Below are 18755 nucleotides of genomic sequence, written 5' to 3'. Positions count from 1 at the left end.
AGAAGAAGTAAGGATAAAGAAAGGATCCTAAAGGCTGCAAGAGAGGAACAAAAAGTCACATACAAGGGAAAACCCATAAGATTATCTGCAGACTTCTCCACTCAAACTCTAAAAGCCAGAAGAGAATGGCAAGATCTATCGAGCCCTGAATGAAAAAGGGTTTCAACCAAGGATAATATATCCTGCTAGACTTTCATTCAAACTAGATGGAGGGATCAAAACCTTCTTATACAAACAACAGTTAAAGGAGGCAACCATCACCAAACCGGCCCTGAAAGAGGTTCTAAAAAACCTCTTATAAACAAGAACATCACTATAATACTAGCAATACATCAGAGCAAACAATATTTTTTTTGAACAATGGCACTACAATACATTAAATCCATAATATCAATAAATATCAATGTCTTAAACTCACCCATCAAAAGGCACAGAGTGGGGGGATGGATCAGAAAACATAACCCAACCATATGCTGCTTGCAAGAATCCCATCTGTCACAACAAGGTAAGCACAGACTTAAAGTGAAAAGATGGAAAACTATCATACAGGCTAACAGACCACAAAAAAGGACAGGAACAGCCATTCTCATCTCAGACACAACAGATTTTAAATTAAATAAAGTAATAAAAGATAGGCAAGGACATTACATAATGATTAGAGGATCAATCAGCCAAGAAGACTTAACAATTATTAACATCTATGCACCCAATGAGGGACCATCTAAATAGTCAAGCACTTACTGAAAGAATTTCAAAAATACATCAATAGTAATACAATAATAGTGGGAGACTTCAATACCCCACTCTCACACTTAGACAGATCAACAAAGCAGAGAACCAACAAAGATACAAGAGAATTGAATGAAGAGACTGACAGACTAGACCTCTTGGACATTTTCAAAGTCCTTCATCCCCCCAAAACTGGAATACACCTTCTTTTCAAATCCACATAACACATACTCAAGGATAGACTACATGTTAGGCCACAAAGACAGCATCAATAAATTCAAAAGCATCGAAATCATCCCAAGTATCTTCTCAGACCACAGTGGTGTAAAACTGACATTTAACAACAAACAGAAAATTATTAAAAGTCACAGAATTTGGAAACTAAACAACATATTCCTTAAGAACGACTGGATCAAGCAGGAAATTCAAATGTTCCTGGAAACAAATGAAAATGAAGACACAACCTATCAAAATATTTGGGACACAGCTAAAGCAGTACTGAGAGGGAAACATATAGCCGTACAATCACATATTAAACACCAAGAAGAAGCTCAAATGAACGACCTTACTGAACACCTCAAGGACTTAGAGGAAGAGGAACAAAGGAACCCTAAAGCAACCAGGAGGACAGAAATCACTAAAATTAGAGCATAAATAAACAACATCAAAAATAAAAGAACCATACAAAAGATCAATGAAACCAAATGTTGGTTCTTTGAAAGATTAAACAAAATTGAAAAACCCCTAGCCAGACTCACCAAAAAAAAAGAGAGAAGACTCAAATTAATACAATTGTAAACGATGGAGGAGATATCACAACTGACACCACAGAAATCCAGAGAATCCTGAGAAACTTCTATGAAGAACTATACGCCACCAAGCTAGAGAATCTGGAAGAAATGGAACAATTCCTAGAAACATATGCCCTTCCAAAACTGACACAAGAAGAACTACAAAATCTAAATGCACCAATCACAGACAAAGAAATTGAAACCGTTATTAAGAATCTCCCCAACAACAAAAGTCCTGTACCAGATAGCTTCACAAACGAATTCTACAAAACTTTCAGGAAACATTTAGTACCCATACTTCTTTATTTTATCTTATTTTATTTTATTTATTCCCTTTTGTTGCCCTTGTTGAGTACCCATACTTCTTAAGCTTTTCCATAAGATTGACAAAACAGAATACTCCCTTCTACCTTCTATGAAGCCAACATCACCCTGATACCAAAAGCTGATAGGGACAGAACAAAAAAGGAAAACTACAAATCAATATCTCTGATGAACATAGATGCCAAAATATTAAACAAGATCTTGGCCAACCGGATACAGCTACATATCAAAAAGATTGTTCATCATGACCAAGTGGGATTCATCCCAGGAATGCAAGGTTGGTTCAACATCCGTAAGTCAATCAATGTCATTCACCACATCAATAAAAGCAAAGACAGAAACCACATGATTATCTCAATAGATGCAGAGAAAGCCTTTGACAGAATCCAACACCCATTCATGCTCAAAACTCTACAAAAAATGGGAATAGATGGGAAATTCCTCAAGATAGTGGAGTCTATAGATAGCAAACCTCCAGCCAACATCATACTCAATGGACAGAAGCTGAAACATTCGCCCTCAGATCAGGGACTAGACAGGGATGTCCACTGTCACCATTACTCTTCAACATAGTATTGGAAGTTCTTGCCATAGCAATCAGGCAAGAGAAAGAAATCAAAGGAATACAGATTGGAAGGGAAGAAGTCAAACTCTCACTATTTGCAGATGATATGATAGTATACATAGAAAGACCTAAAGAATCCAGTAGAAAATTACTGGAAGTTATTAGGCAATATAGCAAGGTATCAGGGTACAAAATCAATGTACAAAAATCAGTGGCATTTCTTTATGCAAACACTAAATCTGAAGAAGAAGACATCCAGAAATCACTCCCATTTACTGTTTCAGCTAAATCAATCAAATACCTAGGAATAAAGTTGACCAAAGAAGTGAAAGACTTGTATGCTGAAAACTATGAGTCGCTACTCAAGGAAATAGAAACTGATACCAAGAAATGGAAAGATATCCCATGCTCATGGATTGGAAGAATAAATATGCTCAAAATGAATATTCTCCCCAGAGCCATATACAAATTTAATGCAATACCCATCAAAGTTCCACCAAGCTTCTTTAAGAGAATAGAACAAACACTACAATCATTTATCTGGAACTTGAAAACACCTAGAATTGCCAAAACCATCTTGAGGAAAAGAAACAGGAATGGAGGCATCATACGCCCAGAACTTAAACAATATTATAAAGCCATCATCATCAAAACAGCATGGTACTGGAACACAAATAGGCACACAGACCAGTGGGACAGAATTGAAAGCCCAGAAATAAATCCCCACACCTATGGACATCTAATCTTTGATAAGGGGGCAGAAAGGATTAAATGGAAGAAGGAGGCTCTCTTCAATAAATGGTGCTGGGAAACTGGGTTGTAACATGCAGAAGAATGAAATTGAACCACTTTATCTCACCAGAAACAAAAACAACTCCAAATGGATCAAAGACCTAGATGTCAGATCAGAAACAATCAAATACTTAGAGGAAAACATTGGTAAAACACTTTCCCACATACACCTCAAAGACATCTTTGATGAATCAAACCCAATTGCAAGAAGACTAAAGCAGAAACAAACCAATGGGACTACATCAAATTGAAAAGCTTCTGCATATCCAAAGAAACTATTAAACAAACAAAGAGACCCCTCACAGAATGGGAGAAGATCTTCACATGCCATACATCAGACAAGAAACTAATCACCAAAATATATAAAGAGCTCAGCAAACTTAGCACCAAAAAAGCAAATGACCCCATCCAAATATGGGCAGAGGATATGAACAAAATATTCACCTCAGAGGAGATCCAAAAGGCTAACAAACATATGAAAAACTGCTCTAGGTCACTGATTGTCAGAGAAATGCAAATTAAGACAACACTAAGATACCATCTCACTCCTGTAAGAATGGCATACATCAAAAAGGACAGCAGCAACAAATGCTGGAGAGGCTGTGGGGACAGAGGAACCCTTTTGCATTGCTGGTGGGAATGTAAATTGGTCCAGCCTCTGTGGAGAGGAGTCTGGAAAACTCTCACAAGGCTAGACATGGACCTTCCATATGATCCAGTAATTCCTCTCCTGGGATTATACCCCAAGGACTCCATAACACCCAACCAAAAAGAGGTGTGTACTTCTATGTTCATAGCAGCAAAATTTTAATAGCTAAAACCTGGAAGCAACCCAGGTGCCCAACAACAGATGAGTGGCTGAGAAAGTTGTGGTATATATACACAATGGAGTACTATGCAGTCGTTAAGAACAATGATCCCACCTTCTCTGACCCGTCTTGGACAGAGCTAGAAGGATTTATGTTAAGTGAGCTAAGTCAGAAAGATAAAGATGAGTATGGGATGATCCCACTCATCAACAGAAGTTAACTAAGAAGATCTGAAAGGGAAACTAAAAGCAGGACCTGTCCAAATTGTAAGTAAGGCACCAAATTAAAAACCCTGTGGTGAGGGGTAGACATGCAGCTTCCTGGGCCAGTGGGGGGTGGGAGTGGGTGGGAGGGATGGGTCACCGTCTTTTGGTGGTGGGAATGGTGTTTATGTACACTCCTAGTAAAATGTAGTCATATAAATCACTAGATAATTAATATGAGGGGGGAAAATTAATTGTATGTCTCAAAGTTTTTTAAAACACAGACTGAGTCTTTTTAATATATAGGCTGTGTATTTGATATGCGGACTCTCTCAAAAGCCTAGACCAAGTAGATCAGAAGCAATCACACAGCTATATACAAGATACTGGGTACTATACAGCAAACCCTAACAAAAGTACTTTTCAAAGTTAACCCAATTACCAAATAATGTGATGATAACATTAACTATCGATTGTCTTTTGGAACCCTAAGACAGCAGGAACCTCACATCTCCACTATAGAGCCTCTACTTCCGCCAGTCCTGGAACCCTTGGATAGGGCCCACTTTCCCGTATGCCTCTCCCAATCCATATCAAATAATATTGCATCTGCCGATCGCAACCTAATCAACACAATGATTGCCACCTCAACATGCTTCACTTCAGACTGTGTCCAGAGACTTCATGTGTGGAATTATAACCCTTCAGCTTCATTAGGGTGAGACCTTTCCTTTCATAGTATACTCCAATTCCATCTCAGGTGGTTCACTTTCTAACAAAGTCCCAAAACCTAGATATACACCAGTTTCTGTGAAAGAGAGCGTATGTTCACACGTATCCATAAACTACTGCAAAATATATACCTGAAAGCAGAAGTACACTAGAGTTTGCAGTCCCTAACACTTCCTCTCCACTATTCCAAGCTTTGGGTCCATGATTGCTCGACAATTTGTTTGGCCACGTATGTTAACTCTCTTTTCAGTCACCAGGTTCCAGATGTCATCAGGATGCTGGCCAGGCTTCCCTGGACTGATGACCCCACCAATGTGTCTGGAGCTCCGCTTCCCCAGAGACCCATCCTACTAGGGAAAGAGAGAGGCAGACTGGGAGTATGGACCGACCAGTCAACGCCCATGTTCAGCGGGAAGCAATTACAGAAGCCAGACCTTCCACCTTCTGCAACCCACAATGACCCTGGGTCCATGCTCCCAGAGGGATAGAGAATGGGAAAGCTATCAGGGGAGGGGGTGGGATATGGAGATTGGGTGGTGGGAATTGTGTGGAGTTGTACCCCTCTTACCCTATTGTTTTGTTAATTTATCTTTTCTTAAAAAAAAATACCGTGCTCAGCCCATATTTCCATTTGTGTTCTCCCTCCCTTTCCCTGCTTAAGTCCTGCTTATAAGTGAGATCTTTTGGTAGCTCTCTTCATTTGGGCTTATATAACTTGACATGATATCTTTAAAGTATTTTTATTATCTTTGTTTATTTATTGGATAGAGACTGCCAGAAATTAAGAGGAAAGGGACATAGAGAGTGAGAGAGACAGAGAGACACCTGCATCTTTGCTTTAACACTTGAAAAGGTGGGGGCCTTTAGGTGGGGACTGGGGGTTTGAACTGAGGTCATTGCACAGTGTAACATATGCACTCACCGGGTGTGCTACCTCCCAGCCCCCCTTAACATGATGTACATGAAGTACATCTGGATTTCTTGTTATCAAATAGGTTTCTTCCATCCCTCCTTCCTTCCCTTCCTCCTCTCCTCCCTCCCTCCCTTCCTTCCCCCTTTCTTCCCTTCCTTCCTTGCTTGCTTCCTTCCTTCCTTCCTTCTTCCCTCTCTCCCTCCCTCCCTTCCTTTCTTCTTTCCCCTTCTTTCTTTTCTTCCTTCACCCCTCTCTTTCTCCCTTTCTTTTACCACCAGAGAGCGCATTGCCTGCATGATTCCACTGCTCTTGGAAGCCATTATTTTTCTTCTTTTAGACAGAGGATGATAGCTAAGAGAGAGGAGGGGACTGGGTAGTGCTGCACTTGGTTATGTGCACATATTACCATGAACAAGGACTCAAGTTTGAGCCCCCACTCCCCACCCACAAGAGGGAAGATTCATGACCGGTGAAGCAGGTCTATAGGTGTCTTTCTCTCTCCCTATCTTCCCCAACCTTCTCAATTTCTCTCTGTCTTATCCAATAAAATTGAAAGAAAAAAAGGAAAATGGCCTCCAAGAGCAATGGATTGGTAGTGCAAAGAGAGAAGGCAAGGAAAGACACTGCAACACTACTGAAGCACTAGAGAAACTTGTCCCCCTGAAGGTACTTAGATGTGGTGGCTGAAAGCTCAAAACCAGGTCCTTGTATATGTCAAAGTGTGTGCTTTACTAGATGAGTCACCAGCTGACCCCCAACTCTAAGTATTCTTTATCCTGTAACAGGTGTTTCCTTCTTAATATTTAATTCAAAAACCTTGTGGATTCATGCAGTTTAATCAGGAAATTCTAAAATGCAGTTCCTTCTCTAATTGAAAGGGGGGCAAGATCTTTGTCTTTATAAAATTTCACAAAAAGTGCACAAGTTTTCCCTTTATCCATTACCTCACTTCCCCTAAAGTTCAACATCTTTCATAGGCCTAAGAAAATGTTCATTAGCACAAAAATTAATATTGTTAGAGTATTATTAAGCAATTGACATTATTAAAATTTAATCATTTTTCCAGCAATATCCTTTGTTGGAAATCATGCTTTATTTTTGCCACAGCAGTTATCAAAATTTACACAGTACTGGTAATTATTATTACCTTAAAATCAGATACAAGAAATCCATTACATGGGGAAGATACAAGTAAACCATTAGTAGAGAATGCAGTACATACAGAGAACTGGTTTATAATGATGCAGACCTGCATAAGCAATGGTAATTCAATGCAAAATATTTCTTCAAGAGAACTTTCCAAATATAAGCCATATTTAGTGTGGTATAAGGCTCACTTATACACAAAATCAGACCCTCTTAACTCACAAGATAGATCTGCACATGTAGCACTTGTTCTTGTACAACTTCCCATCAGTGCCGCGGACGGGGTCATTCTCTCGGGTACACAGGAGTTCCTCATTCTTCCTATAAGCCTGGAAGTTACTGCACTCGTCCTAGGAAAGGAGAAAGGGAATGTCAGTGTGATATTTCCCTTCTTGGCTTGGTAGTCTTCCCAATCTAGATTTAAGGATGTCTCCTCTTGACTAGTGGGCTCGGACTCACTGGACTGATGCTGGCAACAGAGGCCAAGGAACGCCCAGGCTGTCTAAACTTCCCACTCTCCGCCTGATTTGAAGCCTCCCTGCACTGGTCCTGGAAATGTAAGGAAACAAAAAAATACATAAGAGACCTTCTGGTTACTCTCACCCTTTCTTTCCATCTTCTTCCCCCAGGCCTACATCTCCAGTTTTTACAGGAGGTATGCTGTCAACTAAAGGATAGCCTCACAGGACCCTAAGTCTACAAATAATATTATCACATTAAACGACTGAAGATATCTTCCTTGTAGTCTTGAAAAGCAAGCAGAAAAAGCATCATGCATGCACCCTACTGATTTGTAGATGCTGAGAAAATCATCTGGAGAAAACAGAAAAAAAAAACAAGACATTAAAGAGAGAAGTTAGAAGGGAGAGCTTGAGACTGATTTATATTGCCTTATTAAAATCATGCCAACAATCTATCTGACATCTCATTACATATTTATAGTATAAGAAATAAGCATATGTTTGACGTGGTAAAGAATTTTACCCTCTATTTCATCCCCATCAGATGGAGATGGGAGGCTCGAAAGTGGGTCCTTATGCACTGTAACATGTGCACTCAACCCATATTTTTCCCAAAGAGAGAAACTAATGAAATAATTGATACATATTGTAGAAAAATTATCTACAGAAATTATTACAAACTTAAGCATCAAAACCAGAAAGAAACCATAATCAAAATATTAAGACACAGTGGTATGTCAAAATCAATTTTCTTTGCAGCAACAGTTAGCATAATTACTGCCCAAAATCTGGAGAAGGATATATGATTTTGAGGATTAAAAGTAGAATAGTTATCTTGTATTAAGAGAGAGACTTTACATCATTTGCTGATGTGGAACTTGATTTTTCTAGGTCATCCTTTTTTCTTTCATTGGCTTCTCGCTCACTGCAAAATAAGAAAGGATAGGGTTATTACTGAGTTTTTAAACTAAATACCCATCCTGTTCTAAAGATCAGCAAATCTAATATTTTCTCATATCTATGTATTAACGAGAAAGAGAAGTGGGGGGGGGTAGCATGAGCAGGAGAGAGAATCAGAGCATCATTCTGGCACATGAGCTGCCAGGGATCAAACTCAGAACCTCATGATTGAAGGTCCAACATTTTATCTACTGTGTCACCTCCTGGCCCACTTTATATTTTGATAGAAGTTGAGAGACAGAGAGAGATGAGGGTGAGAGGCAGAGAGGGAAGATACCTGCAGCACAATTCCACTACTCATGAAAATCCCCCCTCAGGTGGGGACCAAGGACTTCATATTTTTCAGAGTGCTATCAACTTCCATAAATTAAAATCAAATAACGTCATTCAAAGTGATACTATCCTAAATGGGCATTACTTTCTTCCTTAATAGGACATTATCTGTGACACTCATATAGGACAGTTTCATTTCACCTATTTACATTTTTTATTAAATTACAACTATTGTCTCCTGTATTGATATCTTTTTACATAAAGCGGCTTTTCTTTTAAAAAAAATACTACCTTAAAACCTTACAGAAACTATATTGTTTGACAATCATTCCCTTTACACAGTATATAAGAGGAACTAGGAATTCACAATGTCAAGGGGCTTTCCCAGACTACTGATTGATTATATTTTCTCTCTGAAAGTCAGTGATTTTGTTCTTATAAGATAATTATCTTCCTACGGCATATGGTCTATATTATTATTATGAATATAATAATAAAAACAAGATTTTGTTGTGATTTGCTTTGGAAACGTATTGTCCAAAAGTGTAGAGCTATTATAGGTTGCATTCGTATATATGTCTTTCTCTCTCTCTCTCTCTCTCTCACACACACACACACACACACACACACACACACACACACACACTTTTGTCTTTGTAGGGACTTCACCCACTTTGGAACAACTATTTTTCAAAGAGAGAAACAAAGAGAAGGAGAAACACTGTTAAATATGTGAAGTCATGTGTCTTAGGTTTCAAATTAAGAGGAAACAATTTATGCCAGACAAGTACAATATAGCAAACTGACTAGTAAATCTATTCACGTACAAGATGCTTTGACACATGGCACATTTGTTCACGTGAGTCTTGCCATCTGGGCCTCGAACAGGGTTATTTTCTCGGGTGCAGATAAGCTTCCCGTCTCTCACCTGGCTCCGAAATTCATGACATTGATCCTGCCATGAGAAACAATAACAAGTTATTTGGTTCTTAAGCTATAAACTCCTAAAATTTAAGATGAGAAAAATAAAATTCTAGAAATGTAATGCATCTTAGTTGAATCTCTGTTGTGAAGATTAGATTTCTCTCCATTGTTTCCCTTTCTTTTTTCTTTTTTTTTTTTTCCTCCATGGTTATCACTGGGGCTTGGTGCCTGCACTTCAAATCCACTGCTCCTGGAGCTATTTTTTTCCCTTTTGTTGCCCCTGTTCATCGTTGTTGGATAAGACAGAGAGAAATGGAGAGAGGAGGGGAAGACAAAGAGTGGGAGAGAACTTGCAGACCTGCTTCACTGCTTGTGAAGTGATCCTCCTGTAGGTGGGGAGCCCGGGGCTCTAATCAGGATCCTCCAGCTAGTCCTTGTGCTTTATGCCATGTGCGCTTAACCCACTGCACTACAGCCCGTCAATCCCCCATTGTTTCCCTTTCTAACTGACCAGTCCCACCAGATTTTTACTACCATGAAAACAGCCCTTATATTATTACATTCATGCAATTAATATAACATTGAACTTGTCTCCCTGGACTTCAACTTCCTCTACACATAAAAAGCTCAGGAATGAACTTAAGATTCTCTTTTGGCCAGATACAAGCCTGTAAAATTTTAGCTTTATTCCATCATAAAAACATTTCCTAAACATTTTTTATTGTCTGTATTATGTGAATGATTTTTGGTATACCCCAATAAATTTTATTTAGTTGTTTTAAAAATTCTAGTAGAGCTAGGGTAACAGCATAGTGGTTATGCAAAAAAGACTTTCCAGTCTGAGGTGGTACCAAAGTCCCAGGTTTAACCCCCAGCATCACTATAAGTCAGAGCTGAGTAGTGTTCTGGAAAAAGAAAAAAAATGTCTATTAGATAAAAACTGTTTACTGATGAGAAAAAAAAAGATCCAGAGGAAATGAAGTAATTAAAATCACTATTGAGTTTATATTTAGAATCCTGTTAACAACCAAGTCAACATTTTCTTTGCTATCACCTGGAAGAAAATAAGAAGATAACAAACTTGTAAGAAGATAATGTTTTATTGTTTATGGAAAAATTTGAACCTTAAAAAAAAAGTCAGTGGAACTGAATCCTCCATAGAGTCAAACAGGATTTGGCTTCTATTAAAGTTCTTGGATACATACTGAGATTTATTTTGAATTTCCTTCAAGTCCAAAGAACCAGAAATATAGGAGCATTACCTTAAAAAATAGTATCAGTTGCCTGAATTACTGCCCTTCTTTCATTCATTGTGACATCAAGAAGTCACTCTAGACCCACTCTGATTGCAGCATTTAAAAAATTCACTGAAACTGCACACCCTGTCAAGATCTTAAATGCTTCATAAACATAATTTTTAGAAGTTACTGAAGTTGCTTTCTTTGTCAAATACCCAGAACATATATAATGGTAGCACCTGCTGCCTGAAAACCTTTGTTTGATGGGTGTGCTTTTCTGACTCTTCTACTACTATTTGTATGTAGCAAATTTCTCTGACTTTCTTCTCAACTAAATTTGTTTTCTTCTTTATAGCAAAAAATGCCTCTAAGATTGGAATAATACCCACCACTAGATGCTTTGTTTTATTTTATTTTGCCACCATGGGGCTTGGTGTTTGGGCTATGAATCCCCTGCTCCTAATGTCCATCCTTTTCTTTTACTACTTGTATTTGATAAGACAGAGGGAAAATGAAAAGGGACAAAGAGATGGGGAGCTAGAGCTAGAACCTGGGTCCTTGTACATGGTAATGTGTGTGCTCAATTTGGTGTGCCACCATCCAGCCCCTGTAAAATATTTAATATATTTATTTATTTTGTGTAGAGATAAAGAGGAATTGAAGGGAAGTGGGATATACAAAGAGAGAGGGGAGGGAGAGAGAGAGATCTATAACACCACGCCACAACTCAAGAAACTTCCATCTTCTAGTGTTGGAAAGGGACTTGAACTGTAATTAGTGCACTCAACCAGGTGTGCTTCAGCAAGGCCTCCACCATTGGATTTTTTCCAGAAATCCTGAATCACAATGTTATGTGTGCTTTGTGAAGCTGTTTTTTGCTTGTTTGTTTGTTTTTTTTTATTTGCATGTATAGCTTAGATTGTAGCACTCTTCCGTACACAATAATTTTGATATCTTCTACAGGTAACATAGAAACTGTATTTTCGTTTGAAATTCTTTTAATTATTAAATATATAGATAGAGAGGCAGAGAGGTAGTGAAAGAGGCCACAGCATCAAAGCTTCCTTCAGTGTGGTGCAGGCCAGTGTCAAACCTGGTTAGTGCACATAGCAAAGCAGTATCCAAGTGAACTATTTCACTAGTCTGTTTGAAATTCTTTTTTTTTTTAAATCTTTATTTAATGGATAGACACAGCCATAAGTTGAGAGGAAAGGGGTTGATAGAGAGGGAGAGAGACACCTGTAGCACTGCTTCACCACTCGTGAAGCTTTCCCCCGGCACGTGGGGACCGGGGACTTCAACCTCGGTTCTTGGGCACTGTAAGATGTGCGTTGAACCAGGTGCGCCACCACCCGGCCCCTGTTTGAAATTCTTAATATAGGTATTAATAAATGAAAATTGACCACTATTAATATTTAAGAATAGACTAGATAGCTAGTCTATTTTCAAAGTCATTCATCAGTCAAAATGTACAACAGACTATCCAATGTATTTTAAATAGATCATAGTTATTCTCAATATCTCTTTTTGCTTTGTCAGTATTGACATAACGAAAAATTTGTTTCACTAAAAGAAAAAATATTCCTGGGTAAATTCTACTATATTACTTATCTACTTGGACTTTATTGATGGATTAGAAGATACTGTGTTGGGTTGGTTATAAAACACCGAACATTCTTTTTTAATATCCAAAATTGAACACAAGAGGGCGCACAAAGGACAAGAATTTGTCATCCATCACTCCACAAAGTTTTTATACTTGTTCACATTTGGGGCCTATTTGCTTATTATTGTTATTATTATTAATTTCAGATAATAAATTCACTTGATAACAACAACTGGCATTTTTCACTGTTCTTTCAACTGTGTGGTAGGTAATTACATGGGAGTTGCTCTTAGAACACTGAATAGCATGCTATTTCTTAGCTAGATCTGGCCCTGTCTTGCTTACCATTGTTATCCATAATGATCTATTAGAGTAGACGTTCTAGAAATCTTTGGGGCATAAGCTAACTATACACCAATAATCTTTTTTTTTAGGTTTTTTTAAAAAATGTATTTATTCCCTTTTGTTGCCCTTGTTGTTTTATTGTTGTTATTGATATCGTTGTTAGATAGGACAGAGAGAAATGGAGAGAGGAGGGGAAGACAGAAAGGAGGAGAGAAAGATAAGACACCTGCAGACTTGCTTCACCATTTGTGAAGCGATTCCCTTGCAGATGGGGAGCCAGGGGCTCGAACTGGGATCTTTATGCCCGTCCTTGTGCTTTGTGCCACCTGCACTTAAATCGCTGCACTACTGCCCAACTTCAGATAATCTTAACGTATATATTTGCATGCCTAGCATATGTTAATTACATTGCTCTTGTTTCCTGTGATTCTTGATTCATCCTCTTTCTTCTTTTTTTCAGCTGCTTCTCTTTCCCTGGAAGAGAATATGGAAAGAACATTTTTAGCTAAAATAAGTAAATGCTTATTAAATACAGGATCTGCTTTTTTTCTTTTTTAAAAAGCTCCATTTTCTTATACTGGTAAGACACAGTCATTATACTTTAAGAATAATAACTTGGGGGGGGGGTCGGACTGTAGCACAGTAGGTTAAGTGTGCATGGTGCAAAGTGTAAGGACCATTGCAAGGATCCTGGTTCAAGCCCCCATATCCCTACTTGCAGAGGGGTTGCTTCACAGGTGGTGAAGCAGGACTGCAGGTGTCTGTCTTTCTCTCCCCATCTCTGTCTCCCCTCCTTTCTCAATTTCTTTCTATTTTGTCCAACAACAATAGCAGCAATGACAACAATAATAATAACAACTACAACAAGGGTATAAACAGGGGCAACAAAATGGGGAAAATGGCCTCCAGGAGCAGTGGATTCGTAGTGCAGGCACCGAGCCTCAGCAATAACCCTGGAGGCAAAAAAAAGAAAAAGAATAATAACTCAACACCCCTCTTAGAAAAATACTCACAATCTTTCCTTACACATAGCACATTTATTGCCATGTGTTTTCCCATTTGGTCCTCGGACAGGGTCACTTTCTCGGGTGCAGATAAGTTGACCATTTTTCATGTGACTTCTAAACTCATCACATTCATCCTGAAAATAAAGAAAGATCACACTGGACTTCCGGATCTTAATTCTCCGAACATGTTAACTATGTTGCCTAACAAGAAGGACAAATTAATCACTGGGTTTTCAAATGGTGAGATTATTATGGATTATCTGGGTGGACCCATTCTAATCACAAAGTTTGTATGAATGGAAGAGGGAGGCAGGAGAGACCTGTCAGAATGATATAGCATGAAAAGGATTGAATAGACTACTGCTGACTTTAAAGATGACCAAAAGCCAAGGAATGCAGGTAGCTTCTAGCTGTTTGCAAAAACAAAGGCAGAGATCTTCCCTTAGAAGTTCTACAAAGGAATGTAACTCCCCTGACACCTTGGTCTTTTACTGTGGGAGACTGATTTAGGACTTTTTGAAATACAGAAATGCATGACAATAAATCCATTTTTGTTTGCTTGTTTTGCCACCAAAATTATTGCTGAGTCCTCTCAGATTCCCACTCTTCCAGGCAAGCATATTTTTATTGATTTTTAATTTTTTTTTTCTGACAGAGAAAGGGAGACAGAGATCTGGAACCTTGTTCCAACCCTTAATGAAGCTTCCTCCACTGCAGATGAGGACTGGGGGCTTGAACCCAAATCCTTGTGCATAGTAACATGTTTACTCTACCAGATGTGTCACCACCTGACCCTGAAATGTTTTTAGACATTATTGACCTTATTTCTTACAAAGGCTGAACTTCATTTTTCCTAGAATTAAGTTCAGTTTTTAAAAAACTTATTTGAGTAGGCTAATTTGAGAGCATTAAATAAACTACTTATTTATAAAAGTGCTTGGTATAAGCCACAGTACCTGCCACCAATGTTCCTTTGCCCCACTATTTTTTCCCTAGTTCCCCCACTTCCTTTCCCTTTAATGGCTGTTATGCTTTTCATAGTCTGTAAGACAGTCTGGCCATTTTATTTTATTTTTTCTTGCAAGAAAACAAATTAAAAATCATTTTATTTTAAAAAAAAAGCCAATTTGTAGATCATTAGACTAAAGATTCTCCACCTGATGTTAAATTTCTTTTTTTTAATATTTATTTATTTATTCCTTTTTGTTGCCCTTGTTGTTTTATTGTTGTAGTTATTCTTGTCGTTGGATAGGACAGAGAGAAATAGAGAGAGGAGGGGTAGACAGAGAGGGGGAGAGAAAAACATCTGCAGACCTGCTTCACCACCTGTGAAGCAACTCCCCTTGCAGGTGGGGATCTGGGGCCTCGAACCGGGATCCTAACACAGGTCCTTGAGCTCTGTGCCACGTGTGCTTAACCCGCTGCGCTACCACCCGACTCCCCTGACATTAAATTTCTGTGACAAGACTGGGGAACCTTTTTGTCAGTCAAGGACTATTTGCATATTTATAACATTGTGAATAGGCTACTGCAAGTTATCAACTTAAAAAAATAGCACTTGGGAGTTGGGTGGTAGCGCAGCGGGTTAAGTGCAAGTGGCGCAGAGCACAAGGACTGGGTTGTATCAGGGTTGGAGACCCAGCTCCCCACCTGCAGGGGAGTCACTTCACAGGCGGTGAAACAAGTCTGCAGGTGTCTATCTTTCTCTCCCCCTCTATGTCTTCCCCTCCTCTCTCCATTTCTCTCTGTCCTATCTAACAATGACAACATCAATAACAACAATGATAACTACAACAACAATAAAAAGACAACAAGGGCAACAAAAGGGAAAATAAATAATAAAATATAAAAAGTTAAAAAAAATAGCACTTACTGTTGCTATAAAAATGCTTCTAGATTCATTGGGATTTGAATCCTGCCTTCCATAACCTTGGCAGGGTCAGATCAAATTACTTTGCAGGCCTGTATAACCCACAGGCTATACATTCTCTATCCCTCATCTAGATGAACAAATTATAATTGATTTCTTATATTAGTGGTGGTATCTGACCTTCTAAGGGCAAGGTCTTAGTTAACCAAATTTACACTCTTTCTATATTTTTGATAGTCTAGTGTAAACTTACAGAAAGAAGATTCTGCCCCAGACCTAGTTAACAACTCACCTTTCCTGATGAGGTCCCATTTGATCTATTGCCAGAATGTTTTTCTTTTTCCTCTGCTTCTCTTTGTCTGAAAGAGAAAAAGTCAAGTCATCTTGTTACCACATATTTAGGTCTAGAAGGAAAAATCCAATAATTCCATAATGACCAAACTTTATTTTGTTCACCTGAAAAGTAGCAGTCCACATAGACTGCCTATTACAAAGCAGATAGTAAAAATCACTTATTGTCAACTAAATTGTTTCCAAACATTACAAATATTACAAACATTACAAGTATTCTATTTGTGCCATGGTCTGTTAAATGCTTCAAGTAAGTAATTATAATGCAGATGATATATACTGATTGCATTAGCAAAGCTTATCCTAATTTTTTTCTCCATATGAGATCATTAGTTCTTTCTCAAAGTTATCTATTAATATGTGATATGGAAAGAAATAGTCACAAGGAGCTATCTCTGTACAAAATGGCAACATGGAACAGTATGAAATATCATAACATCAATCATTATTATTTCAGCTAGAAATGATATCTATCATTATTGACCACTCATAACAGTGTTAATAGAGCGAATTATTATCTACTGTGTGTCTATTTTGAGCCAGGCTAAGAGCTCTACAGGAGTTCTACTCACTGAATAGTCAAAAGAAACACTGTGTGGATACTATTATTATTGTTGCCACTACCCTCATTATAAATATTATAAAGCTGATGTCTAGGAACTTGAAATAAACTGTCAGAAAATATGAACAGGAATTGAAATAACCTGCTGATGTTTAAATCTTAGCACCAAACCACTCAGACAATCTCCTTTTATTAAATCATTTTAAGAACACATGGCATGCACTAGTCTGCCATTCAGATGAACTGGTTCAAGTTTTATCTCTGAAGCCTACTTCTACTCTAAATTAAAATAATTTTGGGTAAGGGGGGACAGTGGCATACTTGATTGAGTGCAGACATTACCATGTTTACACAAGTTTGAGCCCCTATTTCCCACTTGCAAGAAGGATGTTTTACGAGTGGTGAAGCAGGTGTCTATCTTTTTCTCTTCCTTTCAATTTCGTTTTCCTCTCAAATCAAATAGAAAAGGGAAAAATGGCTGGTAGGAGTGGTAGATGCCTAGTGCTGACACCTGGCCCCAGCAGTAACCCTGGTGGGGGAAAAATCCTATCTGTTGCGACCATGATGCCAACCTGACTTCCCTGGGAAGACCACCCCACCAGTATGTCCTGGAGCCGCACCTCCCCAAACCCCTGGCCCACTAGGGAAAGAGAGAGACAGGCTGGGAGTATGGATCGACCTGCCAACACCCATGTTCATCAGAGAAGCAATTACAGTGCCAGACCTTCCACCTTCTGTACCCCATAATGATCCTGGGTCCATATTCCCAGAGGGATAAAGAATAGGAAAGCTATTCTTCAAGGGAGAGGATGGGATACAGAATCCTGGTGGTGGGACTTGTACCCCTCTTACCATACCTCTTACTTCTTACCACTTTATAAATAAAAATTATATAAATTATAAAAAATTAAAAATAATATCTGTAAAATGAAGCATTTGGAATAATTAGAATTTTCTCATGTGGCCTAATTATCACAAGTTTTTTTAAAGAATAAAATTAAAGGATATATTTTTCCATTTATGAAATAGTAGCAAATGTTTATTGATATACAGCAATTAAATGTAGTGATTAGAGGCATTGTGATATACACAATGACTTTTATTGATGTATTTTGTCAGACTGAGAAAGAGAGAAGAAAAGAAAGGAGGGAGAGAAAGAGAAACACCTGAAGTGCTACTCCACTGTTCACGACATTAAAGATTAGCTGTTCTTACTAAGGCACGTTGTTCTGTAGTGGATGTGCGAGGAGATAAAGAATTGATATGGGCAAAAAGAATAATTTTCTTGGATGGAACAAATATACATCAGTAATAAATTCAGGAAAAACAGGTGGCTATCTTTTAGATCTGTCTGGTGAAAGAAGTACTTACAGAATGTCTTTGCACATAGTGCACTTATTGCTGTAGGATTTTCCATCTGCATCACGTACAGGATCACTCTCCTTAGTACAGCTGAGTTTTCCATTGTCCATATGGTCCCGAAACTCAGCACATTGATCCTGAAAGGGATACAGAAGCAAACTTTCTTAATCACTATGCTTATTGTATTGTTCTTAAGTGTGTTCGAGTAAGAAGATTTCCTATCTAGCTCCTTTTACAAGGGATATAACAGCTAGCCTTTTTATCTAGAGAAAGAGGGGCTGAGTTCAGCTGCTAGATGGCTAGTAATGTTGCTTCTAAGTTTCCACACAAGGGATACATAAAATTATCTGGGATTTAATAGCATAGATCAAGACAAACTAAATGACTATACTGCTAATGCAAAAAAAACTGGTCTTATATATAACTTTAAACACATCTTTATTTATCCATTTAGATATTTTATAACCATTTTGCACAATGACAGAGTTGAATAGTTAGAACAGAGACATTATTAACCACAATATCTAATATAGCAATGATATTTGTTCTTTCATAGAAAAAAAGAAGTGACTTCTGTTCTTTATAGAAGGGAGGAAGATATACTAAAAGTAAAGGCATTAATGTATAAAATGACATGGTCTATAGGCTGAAACAAAGTACAAAAAAGAGAGAGAATGGAGTCTTAAAGTGATGTATATCATTTGAGAGTGAGAACTCAGCTTCCAAAAAAAAGTAATGGTGGACAATCAGGAAGGATAAAATTTATCAAAGGCTTAGGCCTGTGTCAAACCT

General features: G+C 38.1%; 1 protein-coding gene across 1 annotated transcript in view; it reads right to left on the bottom strand.

Annotated features, from left to right (window-relative positions):
• The window catches only part of SPINK5 (serine peptidase inhibitor Kazal type 5), an 82507-nt gene that overhangs the window by 9988 nt on the left and 53764 nt on the right, over window positions 1-18755 (bottom strand). The window contains exons 20-27 of the mRNA XM_060171440.1: window positions 17973-18100; window positions 15981-16047; window positions 13825-13952; window positions 13219-13285; window positions 9526-9653; window positions 8324-8390; window positions 7464-7553; window positions 7227-7354 (exon numbers count right to left, since the gene is read on the bottom strand). Coding sequence (XP_060027423.1) covers window positions 7227-7354; window positions 7464-7553; window positions 8324-8390; window positions 9526-9653; window positions 13219-13285; window positions 13825-13952; window positions 15981-16047; window positions 17973-18100 — 803 coding nt within the window. The remainder of the gene's footprint in view (window positions 1-7226; window positions 7355-7463; window positions 7554-8323; window positions 8391-9525; window positions 9654-13218; window positions 13286-13824; window positions 13953-15980; window positions 16048-17972; window positions 18101-18755) is intronic.

Source organism: Erinaceus europaeus, chromosome 2 (genome assembly GCF_950295315.1).
Source record: "Erinaceus europaeus chromosome 2, mEriEur2.1, whole genome shotgun sequence".
In the NCBI taxonomy this organism is placed as follows: Eukaryota; Metazoa; Chordata; class Mammalia; order Eulipotyphla; family Erinaceidae; genus Erinaceus; species Erinaceus europaeus.
The sequence above is the reverse complement of the archived record's forward strand: the minus strand, read 5'-3'. Positions and strand labels throughout refer to the sequence as shown.